Source organism: Cebus imitator, unplaced genomic scaffold (assembly GCF_001604975.1).
Source record: "Cebus imitator isolate Cc_AM_T3 unplaced genomic scaffold, Cebus_imitator-1.0 Scaffold224, whole genome shotgun sequence".
NCBI classification, from domain to species: Eukaryota; Metazoa; Chordata; class Mammalia; order Primates; family Cebidae; genus Cebus; species Cebus imitator.
Genome location: NW_016107539.1, coordinates 290,974 through 308,043, shown reverse-complemented (window position 1 = coordinate 308,043; position 17,070 = coordinate 290,974). Strand labels below are relative to the sequence as shown.

General features: G+C 48.2%; 1 protein-coding gene across 2 annotated transcripts in view; it reads right to left on the bottom strand.

The window, feature by feature from the left end:
• Positions 1–13,017: 13,017 nt before the first annotated feature.
• Positions 13,018–17,070, bottom strand: part of BCAS4 (breast carcinoma amplified sequence 4) — an 85,224-nt gene continuing 81,171 nt past the window's right edge. The window contains exon 4 of one of the 2 annotated variants that reach the window (XM_037727246.1): positions 13,018–13,350. In XM_037727246.1, the coding sequence (XP_037583174.1) occupies positions 13,228–13,350 (123 nt within the window). In that variant the 3' untranslated portion in view covers positions 13,018–13,227. The remainder of the gene's footprint in view (positions 13,351–17,070) is intronic. The other variant, XM_017496868.2, reaches the window with a different exon arrangement.

Below are 17,070 nucleotides of genomic sequence, written 5' to 3'. Positions count from 1 at the left end.
CAACAGTCTTTTGTGTCCATTTTATCTTGTGCCATTTAATGCCATAACTCTTCACAGATGGCAGCCACAGTCACAGAGGAAACTTGTGGAAAACCAACATCTGTCATCTGCATAAAGAATACTTTCTCTTGAGGCACCTGGTACAGAATGTGTTTTGTGGTTTTTTACCTTTTAACTGAAAAGTAAACATCCTTGAGTTTTTCAGTTCACCCTTTGTTAAGGAGCAGAGTGTGCATATATATGTAAATGTCTCAGTGACTTCTAAAAGGATGTAAACAGGGATTGACATTAATTCGAAAGCAGAATTTTAATAGCCTGGTGGGATTTTCTTCTAGATGAAGTTAAGTGTTCATTTTCACCTTAACAATGGGAACAATTGTAGTGCAGGCAGCTCTGCCTCTTGCCACTCTTGGCCATCTTGCTATTAAGGGAAAGGCTTTGAAGAGTACACACTTAAAGGGCTGTCAAGATGGAAGGAGCTGGTATTTTTACTGTGCGTAGATTCCCATGAGCAACTTACACTAAAAAGTGGAACGTTACAGGGAAGCAGAATTTGGCCAACATTTCCAGCAGTTAGTTGATGGGATGCTCCAATCCACAAGGAGGCTGGTCAGTCATCTCTCAAGGATACTGGCCTAAAGTCTGAAGTGGCTGATGTCCTTAACTTCTGAGTCCCTTTCCAAAAGACTTGCTAATGCTGTTGCCAGAGAGTAGAGATTTGACCAGCCTCTCCCTAAAATGTACAAGTGCAAGAATAGACTAGAACCTTTCAGGGCAGGAACGGAGCTATGTTAAATCTGTTATACAGGTAGATTATAAATTCTACATGCACCAGCCAAAATTTAGGACAGGATGTCCCCACAGATTACCAAATCAGAAATACCAGCTGAATTTAGGCCAGCTCACATTTGGAAATTACCCTCCCTGATTAACAAGTGGGAAAAGCTTAGCTTGAGCTTCTGAGTTCTACATGAAGGACTAGTGAGACTTGTACAGACAGCACAAGGCTCGGGGTCCAGGTCCCAGATGGATATTGGAACAGACAGATAAGTATGTTTTCTTATTAAGGTGGTGGGAGTATGTTTGTTTTTTGGCATTCAGAAAAGGGCTTAGGCACCCTAAGAGTTGGAAATAAAGATTCCCAGCTGGAAATATTGCAGAATCCCTAAAAGTGTCTCAATAAAAGCCATTTTAAAAGAATATTGTTGCTGTTTGCTTTCCAAATAATCTGGAGATCATTTAACATTAGGCTATGGCAATGTTCCACCTCCAAGAGGATGCTTACAAATGTAGGCTGAACAATTCTAACATGAGAAAACTAAAGTATCCTAGAGTGGTTTTTTTTGTTTTGTTTTTGTCGGGGAGTCTGGGGAGGGGTGGTTTTTGGCCCTCTTTTTTTGTGGGAATGAGTTCCACAGACCAGCTAGGGCTGTGGTTTCTCTCCCTGTTCATCACATGGAGCATTTTCTCATCCTAGCTTTCGTTCCTTGTCATTGTGCAGTATAGGGAGAGAAGAATATCAACAGCTTCATTCTCTCTTGAGAGCCAAGCAGAAGGGGTATCTCCCTCTCATACTGCTCTAGAATTGTCTGTCAGTTTGATCCAAATGCCTGCCCCTTTGTAAAGACATCCTTTTTTTTTTTTTTTTTTTTTTTNCGCTCTCATTACCCAGGCTGGAGTGCAATGGCGCGATCTCGGCTCACCGCAACCTCCGCCTCCTGGGTTCAGGCAATTCTCCTGCCTCAGCCTCCTGAGTAGCTGGGATTACAAGCACGCGCCAGCCTGCCCAGCTAATTTTTTGTATTTTTAGGGACGGGGTTTCACCATGTTGACCAGGATGGTCTCGATCTCTTGACCTCGTGATCCACCCGCCTCGGCCTCCCAAAGTGCTGGGATTACAGGCTGGAGCCACCGCGCCCGGCAAGACATCCATTTCTGACAGGAACAAAATAGTGCCAGATTTGAAAACTGGGTGTATTAAAGATGGGAGTTTCCCATCTGAAATGCTTCATGCTAGAAATGACTCAATCTTATTGCCAAATAAGTATTGGCGTACAGAAGGGTAGTTCCTTTACCCTTAGACCTCAGACTGCTAGTACTGAGTCCTTGAGATGGGGCTCAAGGATCATCTCTAGGTTCTACACCACCATTTGAGAACCATTCAGCTTGAGTGATGGAAATTTTCTTTCCCTATTGAAGTAGAAGATGTTGAATACGTGGATATAGCAAAGTATCAGGCAGTGTTTCTATTTTGCTTCCCCCTGCCTGTTGTGACCCTTACTTCCAATCCCCTGCTGAGCAATAACTTGGTACCAGTTGAGGCATGTTTCACCAAAGCGTCAGGCAGGAAAAGCTTCCAGAAGACTTAAGAGGCTGCTCTCACCGTTAGGAAATGGCATTTCAACATACCCCAATTATCAGTGGGTCACCATGAGGTAATCTAGAAAAAGACCATCTTAGCTGATAAAAACTCGACAGGCAGGTTTGAAAATAAAAGGCATTTCTCCCAACTGCTGGAAAGTGGCTTGAAAACTTGAACCAAGGGAAGGTCCCGATTTGATATTCTTTGCGTCCTGCTTCCCACTGACTTGCACCACTGTAATAACAGACTACTCACTGTAACTTGAACGAAGTGGAGCTACAGTATAGGTGGGATTGTGTTTGAAAGTCAGCACGTAAGAGTTGCATATAGTCAAAATCACTCCCTGAAAATTCTTAAGTCATTATTTCAAAGCGTTCCAACCAAAAGGAGGGGACATGGGAAGGAAGGTCCAGGAAGTCATTTCCAGGAAAAATCTTTAGCATTATTTAATGAGTTTAGTTGCACGTGTGTCAGCATACAGCATCAATGCATCTGTGATGCATACCCCTTCCCCATCCAGGACACCATCTATCCTTAAGGTGTAGGACCATTTAAACCTGAACTGGTTTTTGCAATTAAAAATCCTTATTTTTGGCCACATGCTGTGGCTCACGCCTGTAATCACAGCACTTTGGGAGGCTGAAGCAGGCGGATCACAAGTTCAGGAGTTCGAGACCAGCCTGGCCGATATGGTGAAACCCTGTCTCTTCTAAAAATAAAAAAATTAGCTGGGCGTGGTGGCTTATGCCTGTAATACCAGCTACTCTGGGGGCTGAGGCAGAAGAATCGCTTGAACCCAGGAGGTGGAGGTTGTGGTGAGCTAAGATCATGCCATTGCACTCCACCAGCCTGGGCAACAAGAACAAACTACGTCTCAAAAAACAAAAAAAAACTTATTTTGGCCCCAGCACTTTGGGAGGCTGAGACAGATGGATCATCTGAGGCCAGGAGTTCAAGACCAGCCTGGCCAACATGTCAAAACCTCATCTCTACTAATAATACAAAAAGTAGGCAGGCGTGGTGACGGGTACTTGGGCAACAAGAGCGAAACTCCCATCTCGAATGGAAAAAAAAAAAATCCTTATTTTATGTACCTTTAATAATATAAGTGAAGCAAAATGGATACTCTAATAAGCAGACCAGGCACCTTTTAGGAACCATAATGCTATGGAAGTAAAAGGGTTTTTCCAATATACTTGATGTGAGTGCTGTTCTGGCTGCCATCCTAGACTGCAGCGGGACGTGACAGCTGTGTACATGAAGTAGCATCTGCAAGTCCAGGAATCAAAAGCAGAGATCCTGCCTTGGAGACAGAGGAAGAGACAGTGGCATGGCTTGCCTACTGCCACTCAGTCTGCCAGCAAAGCTGTATCAGCATCCCCTGGGGAAGCTCAACCAGAACTCTCTCCTCCAAGGAGGGGTCTCTGCACAAGGGGCTCCACCACACCCTTCCTACATGGGCAGTGTTGTTCCTCAAAACACTTCAAGCTCTGGCATCATGAACACACAGCTACCCTACAGGTATTTTCAGAACTGACATGTAGTTCCTGGGACTAATTGTAGAGCGCTGGAATCCAAGGAATCCAAGGTATTAGAGTCCTCCAACAGTCCTCTTGTAATCTCCAAAACCCCCAAACCCTGGAAAGGGAGTCGGAGCTCCAGGTTTCAGGTACTGACATGAAGGTGCAGAGAAGCTAACTTGTCCTGACACCGCAGCTGGCAAAGGGGAAGCTGCTGACTAGGACATGGGCTACATGAGTCCACAACTGCTGGTATTTCCGGCCACACCATGCACCTTGGCCTGGAGTGGAGACTGGCCTCAGAAGAAAGGCGGCTGCGGCCGTGAATGAGAAGACACGTGAGCCCCACGCAGTGTTCAGTCCCCGGCTCAGCGTTCCCCAAACTGACTCACCCCACCACCATTGTCAGTGTTGCCACATCTGCCTCACAACTGCTTTATGTTATTACAGCTCAACTCCCGTCACCCCTTTCTGGGGGGGGGACAGTCTCCCTTTGTCACACAGGCTGGAGTGCAATGGCACGATCACGGCTTGAGCAGCCTCAACCTGCTGGACTCAGGCAATTCTTCCCCCCTCAGCCTCCCAACTACTGGGACTACAGGCGTGAGCCACCATGCCTCACCCTCTCCCTTTTAAAGGAAAACAACATCAGCAAAAAGCAAAATATAATTTGCCACAAATTCAGATGACCATAAAAGTGACTAGGAAAGTAAAATCCAAGACAGACAAATTTTTGCTACCTGTTAAACTGCATGTTGAGGCTGCAAGCCTGAGATCGGGGCTGTTAAAGAGGAAAATCAGCAGGGTCCCAGGTCCATCAGCACCGAAATGAGACCCAGCTCGGCCAGAACCACCTTATCCCAGGGTGACTGCTACCTCTCATGCTGGAGGCTGAGCTAGGGGCTGACAGGCTCCAAAGCCAGCCTGGACTCTGGCTCCAAGAGCTTCTCAGGGAGCTCTGCTTCCTTTAGCAGCGATGGCTCACTTTGCTTTACCCAACCTCCGACACTTTTATATTAATTAGGACTCTCATTGGTAGGTAACGGGAAATCCAACTCAGACTGGGCTTAATGAAAGTGAGAGGGGGACAACTGGCTGTGTCTGGGGAGGGCAGGCTGCTCAGAAACATCAGCAAGCGTTCAGGTTTTCTGTCTCCATCCTGCCAACCACAGGGTCGCTTCATCCTAGGCGGGCACCCTGGTATTCACAGGTGCCTCCCACGGACCTAACCTGAGTGGTTTCCCCTTCACTCAGTATTGAGCGAGAATCCCGAACTCTGAGCCAACCGAACCATTCCTCAGCATCCAACTGCACGGATGGGCTTCGTCCAAAGCAACCTGGTCAGTCACTGAGCTAGCATTACTCTGGTTGGCTTAGACTGGTTGGGAGCCATCTCTGGAGCTCAGGTGAAAGCAATTCAAACCCAAATCTGTGCTACACTCAGAAGGTCTGGAGGGATGTTGAGGACCCAGCACTTCAAAGGAAGCCTTGTGCCATATCAAAACCAGATAAAAGGTGCAGTCGCTCCAACTCAGAAGACCTAGCAAATCCTGAAAAACCTCTTGACCTGCACTTTCTGGAAGCAGTGATTCCCAGCCCTGGCTACATACTGAAATCACCTGGGGAGCTTTAAAGACAGGCGATGCTAAGGTCCACCCCCCTTGGAGATTCTCATGTAATTGGTTTGAGGTGTGGCCCACCTGATTGCCAGACAGAACTGATGATTTAAAGAGACGCGCAGTGAATGTGGGCTACAAGCCCGACCCTTCCCCTGATAGCATTATCTGCTCCTGGTAGTTCCTGTGAGACCATTTATTCTTTTTCCCTGCCATTCAACAGACACCTGCCAGCAGCCTAAGAAGAACCTGTACACTCAGAGATGCAACCTGTGTGTAGAAAACCATTTCATGAGTGTAGACCCACCCCAACATCTCCTTATTTTTCATGGCAACAAGGAGACCATGGCCTAGGCTGGAATCCTTACCTTCTGGGTGGTCCCCACCGCAGCAGTGCTAGGCTTGGGGATGGCAACAGAAGACCCGCTCCTCTGGCTTCACCTCGGCCTGGCTCCTCCAGCTGAAACTGTGCCCATTATGTGCACAACAGAGCATCTCCCTAGAAAGCTCAGTGAGAAACTCCTCCTGGTTGAAGAGGCTGGCCTTGGACACTCAGGCTTCACTGGTTTGGTTTTTCAGGGGAACCGTGTGGTCATCCTGACCAAATATAATGCATGTGTCCCCTGCTGTCCTCCCCTTAACTGCTTCTCCAAACCCAGCATCATGAGCAGTCCTTAAAGCACACTCTGCCAGAAGGCCCGGCGAAGACTGCAGAGGCCAACCTCAGACCTGCTGCCCTCCTTCACTCCCGCTGCTGCAAGCCTGAAATACATCAAGCTGATGATTACCTGTAAGAATTTCCAGACTTTTGAAGCCACAGCGAGGCCAGAGAACTCAGAGAGGAGATTTTGTGACAGCTGCTGGAAATCAGAACTACTTTGAACTCCTCCCAAAGATGTTTGCACCCTTGACCATAATGCAAAGTGGGATTTAGTGGGATTTTGCTTTAAGATGGAGAGGAAGATTCCTGGACACCTGCAGTTGCCTGGGTCAATTAAACATCTCCAGGGAGTTAGTAAAACCTATAAGCAGACATTGTGGTCTACTTACAGAAGCTATCTGCCTAACTTCTAACCTTATCAAGAACTCCCTTTTTTACCCCAAGAAGGAGAGTTTTATCAGAGTAGGTGTTGGATTTTTGTCATATGCTTATTTACTGCATCTATTGAGATGATTATGTGGTTTTCGTCTTTTTTTTTTTTTTTTTTTTTTTNGGAGTCTTACTCTGTCACCCAGGGTGGAATTCAGTGGTGTGATCTTGGCTCACTGCAACCTCTGCCTCCCGGGTTCAAGCAGTCCTCCTGCCTCAGCTTCCCAAGTAGCTGAGTCTACAGGCACGTGCCACCACACCCGGCTACTTTTTGTATTTTTAGTAGAGACAAGGTTTCACCATGTTGGCTAGGCTGGTCTCGAACTCCCAACCTCAGGTGATTCACCTGCCTTGGCCTCCCAAAGTGCTAAGATTACAGGTGTGACCCACCATGCCTGGCCTTGTCCTTTATTAATATGGTATGGTACACTGATTTTCAGATGTTAAACCAACCTTGCATTCCTGGAAGAAATCCTGCTTTGTCATAGCATATAATCCTTTTTTTTTTTTTTTTTTTTTTTGTTTTTTTTTTCTTTTTTTTTTTTTTTTTCCCCTTTTTTTTTTTTTTATGTTGCTGGATTCTGTTTCCTGATATTTTCTCAATTTTGCATTTGTATTCATGAGGAATCCTGGTATCAGTCACCTCTCAAAGGAGAGCCTTGGACAGCACACACTTCTCTAGTGTGCCCCATCCCCAGGGATTTTGGAATTGGGACTTGAACTGCAGTGATCATCCAGCTGCCATCCTCCACCAGATGAAGCTGAAACCGAGATGCATTTTTTCATACACTCCATATCCTTGGAATAAATTTCCCATTGTCTGAGTCTCTGGTTCTAAGGCTCTCAAATGCAAATGCCCACAGGGGATAGGAGGTGAAATAAATTAGTAATTTGGGTATAAGAAAAGCCTGGAGAGCAGGACTCCCCCCAAAACAACTTGACTTTATTTAGCTCATTGTTTGTTTAAAATTAGAATATCTGGCATTAAAAACAGTGGGCTTAAATTCTTAAGGCAACAAACAAACAATAAATCCAGTTCTTTATATGCGTTCTCCTAACTTTTAATTGGTGGCAACTGATTTTAACCATTTGTTGAATAGACAAACACCAAAATGTCAGAACTTTTAAAGTACAATGAAAAGGATACCTGTCATTCCAGATATCCACCATTCTCAAATTTCTGTTTATCCTTCCAGAGAACTGTAATGCCTTTCTTTTTCATGTAGATAATAGCATAACACATACATTTTTCTGCATTTGGCTTTCATATCTTGGCAATATTTCCACACCAATTCATAAAGAACTCTTAACCCATTTTTACAACATTATAATATTCCATTATATGGCTGGGCTATAAAGGAATATATCCCAGATCGATAAACACTTGAGTTCTTTCTAATCTTTTGCCATCTCACTGTGGAGTGACTAACCTTATACATTTATCTTTTCTTTCTTGTGTGTGTAAGCTGGATTCCTAGGAGTAGAATTACTGGGTCCGAGGACGTATCCCCCCGACTTTTTTTATTTAAAAGAGATGCGGTTTTGTCACCCAGGCTGGAGTGCAGTGGCATGATCACAGCTCACTGCAGCCTCAACCTCCTGGGCTCAAGTGATCCTCCTGCCTCAGCCTACCGAGTAAGTTAGGACCATTTCTAATTTTGATAGGTATGCCAATTTCCCCCCATGAGAATGGTGTCCCACCGTCAATGCACAAGAATATTTTTCTTCAAAATGTCACCCACAAGACCAGGCACAGTGGCTTATGCCTATAATCCCAGCGCTTTAGGAGGCAGAAGCAGGCAGATCACTTGAGGCCATGAGTTTGAGACCAGCCTGGCCAACATGGCAAAACCCCATCTCTACTAAAAACACAAAAATTAGCTGGGTGTGGCAGTGTGCACATGTAACCCCGGCTACTCAGATGCCTGAGGTGCGAGGATCGCTTGAGCCCAGGAGGCGGAAGTTGCAATGAGCCAAGATCGCACCACTGCACTCCAGCCTGGGCAACAAAGCAGACTCTGTCTCAAAAAAACCAAAAAAACAAAACAAAACAAAAAAAAAAACCAATGTCATCAAAAATTTTAAACTTTTGCCAGCCTGAAATGTGAAAAATCTCAGGGTAACGTCAATATTTTTCTATACTTACTGGCATACATTGAGGATGAGTATCTTTTCGTGTTTTGCATTTTCTATGAAACTCCTGTTCATACCCTTTGCCCATTTTGCTACTGCCACTTCCTAGGGAGATTATCCCTTTGTAGCATGAGATGCAAATATATTTTCCCAATTTGTCATCTGCCTTTTCAATTTGCTTAGGATTTTGTTGTTTTGGCATTTTTTGTTTGTTTGTTTTCTGTTGGTTTTGCCATGCAGAGGTTTAAAATTTATATATATATAATCAAATTGATTTCTCTTATGATCTCTTGATTTTGTACAATTCTCCAGTGTTTTTACCTATTTCTTCAATAGATTTGTTTTATTTTCCTTTTTTTTTTTCCCCCCCCCCTTTTTTTGAGACAGAGTTTCCCTCTTGTGGCCCAGGCTGGATTGTAATGGTGTGATCTCAGCTCATTGCAATCTCCACCTCCTGGGTTCAAGCAATTCTCCTGCCTCAGCCTCCCAAGTAGCTGGGATTACAGGCATGTGCCACCGCGCACAGCTAATTTTGTATTTTTACTAGAGACGGGCTTTTTACGTGTTGGTCAGACTGGTTTTGAACTCCCAACCTCAGGTGTTCCACCTGCCTCAGTCTCCCGAAGTGCTGAGATTATAGGCATGAGCCACCACATCCAGCCTATTTTACCTTTTTTTTTTTTTTTTTTTTTTTTTTTTTTTTTTAATAAATATGGGGTTTCACCATGTTGGCCAGGCTGGTCTCAAACTCCTCACCTCAGGTGACCCACCCGCCTTGGCCTCCCAAAGTGCTGGGATTACAGGCAGGAGCCACCTCGCCAGACCCTATTTTACTCTTTAAGACAGGGTATCACTTTGTCACCCAGGCTGGAGTGCAGTGGCACAATCTCAGCTCACTGCAGCCTCAACTTCCCTGGCTCAAGCAATCCTCCCACCTCCCCGAAAGTACCTGGTACTACAGGCAAACACCAACATGCTTGGCTAATGTTTGCATTTTTTGCAGAGAAGGGGGTCTTGCCATGTTGCCCATGCTGGTCTTGAACTCCTGAGTTCAAGCAATCCACCTGCCTTGGCCTCCCAAAGTCGAAGGATTCAGGTGTGAGCCATGGCACCCAGCCAATAGATTCATTTTATACATTATTTTTATTTTTATTTTATTTTATTTTATTTATTTATTTTTTTGAGACGGAGTTTCACTCATGTTACCCAGGCTGGAGTGCAATGGCGTGATCTCGGCTTACCGCAGCCTCCGCCTCCTGGGTTCAGGCAATTCTCCTGCCTCAGCCTCCTGAGTAGCTGGGATTACAGGCACGCAGCACCATGCCCAGCTAATTTTTTTTTGTATTTTTAGTAGAGACGGGGTTTCACCATGTTGACCAGGATGGTCTCGATCTCTTGACCTCATGATCCACCCGCCTCGGCCTCCCAAAGTGCTGGGATTACAGGCTTGAGCCACCGCGCCCGGCCCATTTTATACATTAAACTCCTAATCAATGTGCAATTCTGGAATTGTTCCAGGTGTGATGAGTGAGGTATGGAGCTCTATTTTTTTCCAGAAGGTCACCCAATTGTCACAACATGAAAACCTCTTAAAACAATTCAGGGCAAACCACGCATTTCTGCCAATCAGATACAACCCCATGGGCTGCTGTCTTGAAACCTCTTGCTTTGGTGAGCATGCAGTTCATATCTGCTGGAAAAGTGATTGACTGAAGAGCCTTTCTCTTGGGAAAAAATATACAGTGACCTTTCTACTGGTGTAACTGTCCAATATCGGCCACAAAAGAAAAAGACGGGCAGGCCTCTGTGGCTCACCACTGTAATCCCAATACTTTGGGTGGCCAAGGTAGGAGGATCGCTTGAGCCCAGGAGGTTGAGACCAGCCTGGACAATATAGCGAGACCCCATCTCTATTTTAAAAAGACAAAGATCAGATCACCCTTTCCTAGGCTGTAGTTACCCTTGCCAAGGGGTTAGAGGCCATCAATGTGCAGCAATTGAGGCCATCATTGACTTGACAATGGAAACGTCAGGCACTCGCTTTAATGAGGACATATCTGAAGTCACCTGGCACAAGGACAGTGGAGCCGCTCAGAGGACTGAGGTTGGGGATTTGTGCCAGGGCGCAGTGTCCCAGCCTTCTTTCCCCCCAGGTATCTCCAAGTGTCCCTTAATCATTGTTTGGCAGTGCAAATCCTAGGAAATTTGCAATGGCTACTTCTAGTTCGCTTGTCACTGTTTGCCCATAGATTTCCCTATGCAACCTCGCCCCTCCTAACAGGACAGGGAAACCCAGAGATAACAGCCCCCACTCTCCTGTGACTTCTAACTCTGACATGTAAGGACAGTCCTGAGTCACTCGCTCTTCAGGCCCTCGGATGCTGCTGGTCAGCTGAGAAATTCAGCAGTCAACCCTCTCCCCGTCACAGCCTGGTCCCTGCAACATCAGCCTCACTACTGAGAGCCCCTCACAGGCCCTGTGTTCAGCACACACAAATCTCACCTCGTGTCACCCTCACCTCAACCCATCAGGCCAGAGACGTCCTCACGACTTACTGCAGGGGAGGCTGGGCTCAGAGAGGGCAAGGGAAAAGCCCAGCCCACACAGCCAAGAGGCATGGGAGTGGAAAGTGCCACCAAGTGGGCTAACCTCAGGGCTATGCTCCTAGTGCGGGGCCTGTGGGTCTCTGCTTTAGGACACTCATGTTGCTGTGGCTTCATCACATGGCATTTCCTTCCAACTCCCCCTGGCCTCTGCTTCAAGTGCTGGGAAAAGAAAGAAGTCTGGGAGTGCCCAACAATCAGCAGACACTCATCCTTCTGGAAACGCATGTCCTCAACTGCTTGTCTTAAAAATTAATATGAACTTTCTCCTTTTTTTTTTTTTTTTTTTTTTTTTGAGACGGAGTTTTGCTCTTGTTACCCAGGCTGGAGTGCAATGGCGCGATCTCGGCTCACTGCAACCTCCGTCTCCTGGGTTCAGGCAATTCTCCTGCCTCAGCCTCCTGAGTAGCTGGGATTACAGGCACGCGCCACCATGCCCAGCTAATTTTTTGTATTTTTAGTAGAGACGGGGTTTCACCATGTTGACCAGGATGGTCTCGATCTCTTGACCTCGTGATCCACCCACCTCGGCCTCCCAAAGTGCTGGGATTACAGGCTTGAGCCACCGCGCCCGGCCTTTTTTTTTTTTTTTTTTTTTTGAGACAAGGTCTTGCTCTGTTGCCCAGGCCGGAGTGCAGTGGCACGATCTTGGCTTGCCTCAACCTCCACCTCCTAGGTTCAAGCAATGCTCATGCTTCAGCCTCCCGAGTAGCTGCGATTACTGGTGTGCGCTACGGAGCCTGGCTGATTTTTGTATTTTCAGCAGAGATGAGGTTTCGCTATGTTGGCCAGGCTGGTCTGGCATTCCTGATCTCAAGTGATCTGCCCACCTTGGCCTCCCAAAGAGCTGGGATTACAGGCATGAACCACAGCGCCCGGCCAACTTTCCATCCGATGCCTGCCCTCCCTAAGCACACTGGGGCATGCACAGTGTCCAAGCTCCCTTCGTTAAAAACAGTCCCAGCCAATATAACACAGCCATGAGAATGAATGATCTATAGGGACACAGCAACCAGGACACCTCCCACAGGTAGAATCAAGCAAGTGAAGCCAGAGACGAGAGATGACACACTGTAGGTACACATCCCGTTCGTCCCCTGTTTATACAAAGCAAAGAAACCAGAACTCCAGCCCACATGGTTAGATGTCAGGATGCTGTCAGCCTGGGCTGGGGGTGGTCACGGGCACAGGCATGGATCAGAAGGGGGCTGAGGGGGCTGCTCAGTGCTGATAATGTTGGTTGATTGGTTTCTCAGTCTGCTAAGGCTTAAATAGATGCATTCAGTTTGTGAACAATTTAGAGAACCACTTAGGCAACCCATTCTGTAATGTAAATTATACTTCGATTAAAGTTTGTGCCAACATAATGTTTTAGGAGGCCAAAATAGGAGCATCCCCTGAAGCCAAAAGTTTAAGACCAGCCTGAATAACATAGGGAGACGCTGTCTCTACAACAAATAAAATGAATTTGAAAAGCAGCCGGGCATGGTGGTACACTTCTGTGGTCCCAGCTATTTGGGAGGCTGAGGCAGGAGGATCATTTCAGCCCAGGAGTTTGAGGCTTCAGGGAGCCGTGACCATACCACTATACTCTAGCCTCGGTGACAGGTGTCTCATGAAAAAAAAAATTGCAAGAGTTTACCTCAACGGAAAAATGCTGGCCAGGCAATGTGGCTCATGCCTGTAATCCCAGCACTTTGGGAGGCCAAGGCAGGTGATCACTTGAGCCCAAGGGCTTGAGCTCAGCCTGGATAAGATAGTGAGACCCCATCTCTACATTGTTAAAAAATTTTTTTAAATGTAAAATAAAACAGCAACACAAAAAATAAATTAAAAAAAGACCCAAGCTACTCCATGTACACAGTGCCACTTTCAGCGTTCCTGAGGGGAAGAGTGCAAAGCTCACAGAGGCAGACGGCAGGTGCGGGGGCGGTGCTGTGCCTCCCTGGCGTCCACAGGAAAATAGTCCTCCGTCCTATACAGTGTGGGCAGCTCGTACGTCAAGGGCACCGGTGCAGGCGACTTCTGGAATGACAAGAAATGGTGCTCTATCAGCAATCTGGATGACCCAGGAATTACAGGTCTACAAATTCATCCCACCAGAGTCACACACATGACCAAAGACTCTGGGCTCCTCTGACAGCACTGCCTGTGACAGACAAAGCCGGCCACCCGAAGGGACCAGGCCCTCTCCACAATGGAACACTCTGTGGGTGTCAAGAAGAGCCAGGCAGGCCAGGCACAGTGGCTCATGCCTGTAATCCCAGCACTTTGGGAGGCCACAGTGGGCAGATCACTTGAGGTCAGGGTTCGAGGCCAGCCTGGCCAACATAGTCAAACCCTGTCTCTACTAAAAATACTGAAATCAGCCAGGCATGGTGGTGCACACCTGTAATCCCAGCTACTTGGGAGGCTGAGGCAGGAGAATCACTTGAACCTGGGAGGCGGAGGTTGCAGTTAGCTGAGATTGTACCACTGCACTGCAGCCTGGGCAATAGAATGAGTCTGTGTCTTGGAAAAAACAAAAACAAAAAGAAAAGCCAGGCAGATCAATACATTCTGGCTGAGGAGGACTAAGAAAGCAAGGTGAGAAGGGCAGACGTGAGACAAAGGGACCATATACCAACACGTGACAGCTCTGCAGGGCCGTCCCAGAGCCTGGGTACACTGGCTGTTGTTAGTGACAGGATTTTTTTTTGAGACAGAGTCTTGCTCTGTCACCCAGGCTGGAGTGCAGTGGTGGCATCTTGGCTCACTGCAACCTTCACCTCCTGGGTTCAGGCGATTCTCCTGCTTCAGCCTCCCGAGTAGCTGGGATGACAGGTGTGCGCCACTGGCTTTTTGTATTATTATTTATTTTTATTTTTATTTTTTAGTAGAGATAGGGTTTCGCTATGTTGCCCAGGCTAGTCTTGAACTTCTGACCTCCAGTGACCCACCCTCCTCGGGCTCCCAAACTGCTGGGATGCCAGGCGTGAGCCACTGCGCCTGGCCAGGACTGATTTTCCTTCCACTGTGTACCCATCTGTGCTGCCTGGAGTTCCTGCTATATGCATGTGCTACTCTTGCAAAAAAAAAAAAAAAAAACCATTTTAAGAAGTGCTTCCTCGTTTCTGGTGAGGATTTTTTTCGAGGGAGGAGGCAGGGAAGGGGAGATTTCCCATCGCGCCGCTCGCTGCCTGTGCGCTGGCTGGCAGGCTCCCGCAGGCTGCCGAGCATCTCCAGGAAAAACCAGGTCACTGAGAACCACCTGGAATGATGGTTCTCAAACCTGGCCATGCGCTGGAATCTCCTGGGAGTTTTATGAAATGCTGATGCCCAGGCCCCACGCCAGGGAGTGGGATGTCACTAGCCTGGGGCGTGGCCTGGGCGTGGGACATTTCACAGCTCCCAGGCAATTCTCATACAGAGCCCAGGCTGCACGGACCACGGCCTGCTCCACAGGAAGGAGGGGGCTGCTGGGCTGCTGCTCCTGGTTGGAGCCAGTGGAGACAAGCCAGGATGCAGGGTCAAAGGGGACCGAGGGAGGGGACCAAGGGACGGGATCTCCTCACCACCTCCTGGCCCTGCCCCCCAGCTCCCTGCAGTCTCATCTCCTGGCCACCTCTGCCCACTCTGGCTGAGACCCAATTCTGGCTACAGCTGAAAGTTGGGTGTCGGTGCTGGGATGTGGGCTCCAGACTGTGGACAATGACAGCTCCCCCGCATGCCAGACACCTCTGCAGGCCCCTCCCCATGCTGCCTGCTCCCCTCCCCTCCCCCTGCACATGACAACATGATCACAGTACAGAGGGGGAGACCAAGGCTCAGGAGATGCCCTGCCCCAGGTCACATCCCCCAAGCATCTGTCCACCAACCACCAACCCAATGGGCACCAGGCCAGCCCTGTCCTGTCCGCTGAGGACACAGCTGTGAACAAGACAACCGTCCCAGCCTCCATGGAGCATGGCACTTAGTGGGGACACAATCAAACCAGGAGAAACAATGCCACCCCGTGATGAGGGCTAATGGTAGGAGGGCACAAAAGCCTGGGGACCCCAGATGGGCCCTCAGCTCTTCCTAGAGGTCGGGGGGAGTTCCTGAGGGCTGAGCCGTCTAGGACCTCCACAGCCTCAGCAGCAGCTGGCCAGGAGTCAAGAGAAGGGGTGTAGAGGTGCCAAGGGCCAGTGTTCCAGGCCAAGGGAACAAACTGTGCTGAGTGGGTGGCGTGTGGGGGCTGTGGGGATCAGATCGTAGACGGGGAGGAAGCCAGACAACGGGCCTGGGTCACTTGGGCTCTTGCAAGCCAAGCTATGAACTTGATCCTACGAGCTCTGGGGAGTGTTTGAAGCTCTTAGGCGGGAGGCTGCATGTGTCATGAGGTCCGTGTTTCAGGAAGAGAAGATAATACACTCTAGGGGCAAGAGTGGAACCAGGAGGAGTCTGTTGCATGTGTCCCCTGAAAGTGAGAGTGGCCAAGTGCTCACGTTCAGGGCCTGACTTTCCATCACACCACACAAGCCTCTCTGTTGCAGAAGGGAACCATCAAAGGTTCTTCAATAAGCTAGAACATACTCTGGTGCCTAGGAACTTCATACCAACATGCGTCACTGCCTCCACATCTGGAAAACCAGGACAAGCAACGCACCTTGGCCAAGGGTGAGCCTCACACATGACAAATGGAACATTCTGCCCATCCAAGCCTCAGTCAGCCACTTTTGGCTTGGCTCGCTCAGGGGATGGCCTGGGAGATGAGATCTATTCCTACCTGCCCCTCTTCTCCCAGCACTTCCCCAGCTGCCCCTGCCTCTGTGGGTCAGTGGACACATGGCCCCTGGATGGCGCCACAATCGGAACATAACCAGGAACTAAGCCACAAGATACATATCCAGTCAGAGGGCTGCAGCTGTTGGGTGACCCACAGGTGTGGAATCTTACCTTCCTTCTTCTGATGGCCTGAGGACTTGCTGCCGTAGTATTTAGAAAATGTAACATCAAAGTGAATCATGAGAGTTCAAAGCCCGCCCCTCTCATCCTGACACATGACTGCGGCCAAAGAGTGTTCTGTGATCTGAAAAGACATGGCCCTTCCTCTCCTGACCCTGAGGACCCAGGCAAGGGTCAGTGACCAGGCCAGGCCACAGCCAGTGTCCAGCCCAGCCAGGTGGCCTCTCTTAGGCCAGCTGGGCCTCGTCCCAACCCTCCATTCCTTTTTGAAATGGTTCTATGAAGAGAGATGGGGTTTCTGTCTCCTCCCTCAAGGAGATGGATTCTAAAAATGGAGGAAAAAATCAATATCATTATAAAGAAGCCAAGGAGAAGGCTTGGTGAGAGGTCTCTGGCAGCTCTACATGTGACCATCTGTTTTTTTTTTTTGAGATGGAGTTTCACTCTTGTTGCTCAGGCTGGAGTGCAGTGGCGCGATCTTGGCTCACCGCAACCTCTGCCTCCCGGGTTCAAGCGAGTCTCCTGTCTCAGCCTCCCAACTAGCTGGGATTACAGGCATGTGCCACCACGCCCGGGTAACTTTGTATTTTTAGTAGAGATGGGGTTTCTCCATGTTGGTCTGGCTGGTCTCAAACTCCCGACCTCAGGTGATCCTCCCACATCTGCCTCCCAAAGTGCAGGGATTACAAGCATGAGCCACCGCACCTGGCCATGATGTGATCATCTCTTAGGCCTGGAAAGAACCAATCCAAGAAACTCCCAATCATGGCATCCTTCCTGGTGACAGACGGCAAAGGTCATCCCAGCATTTGGGCAAGG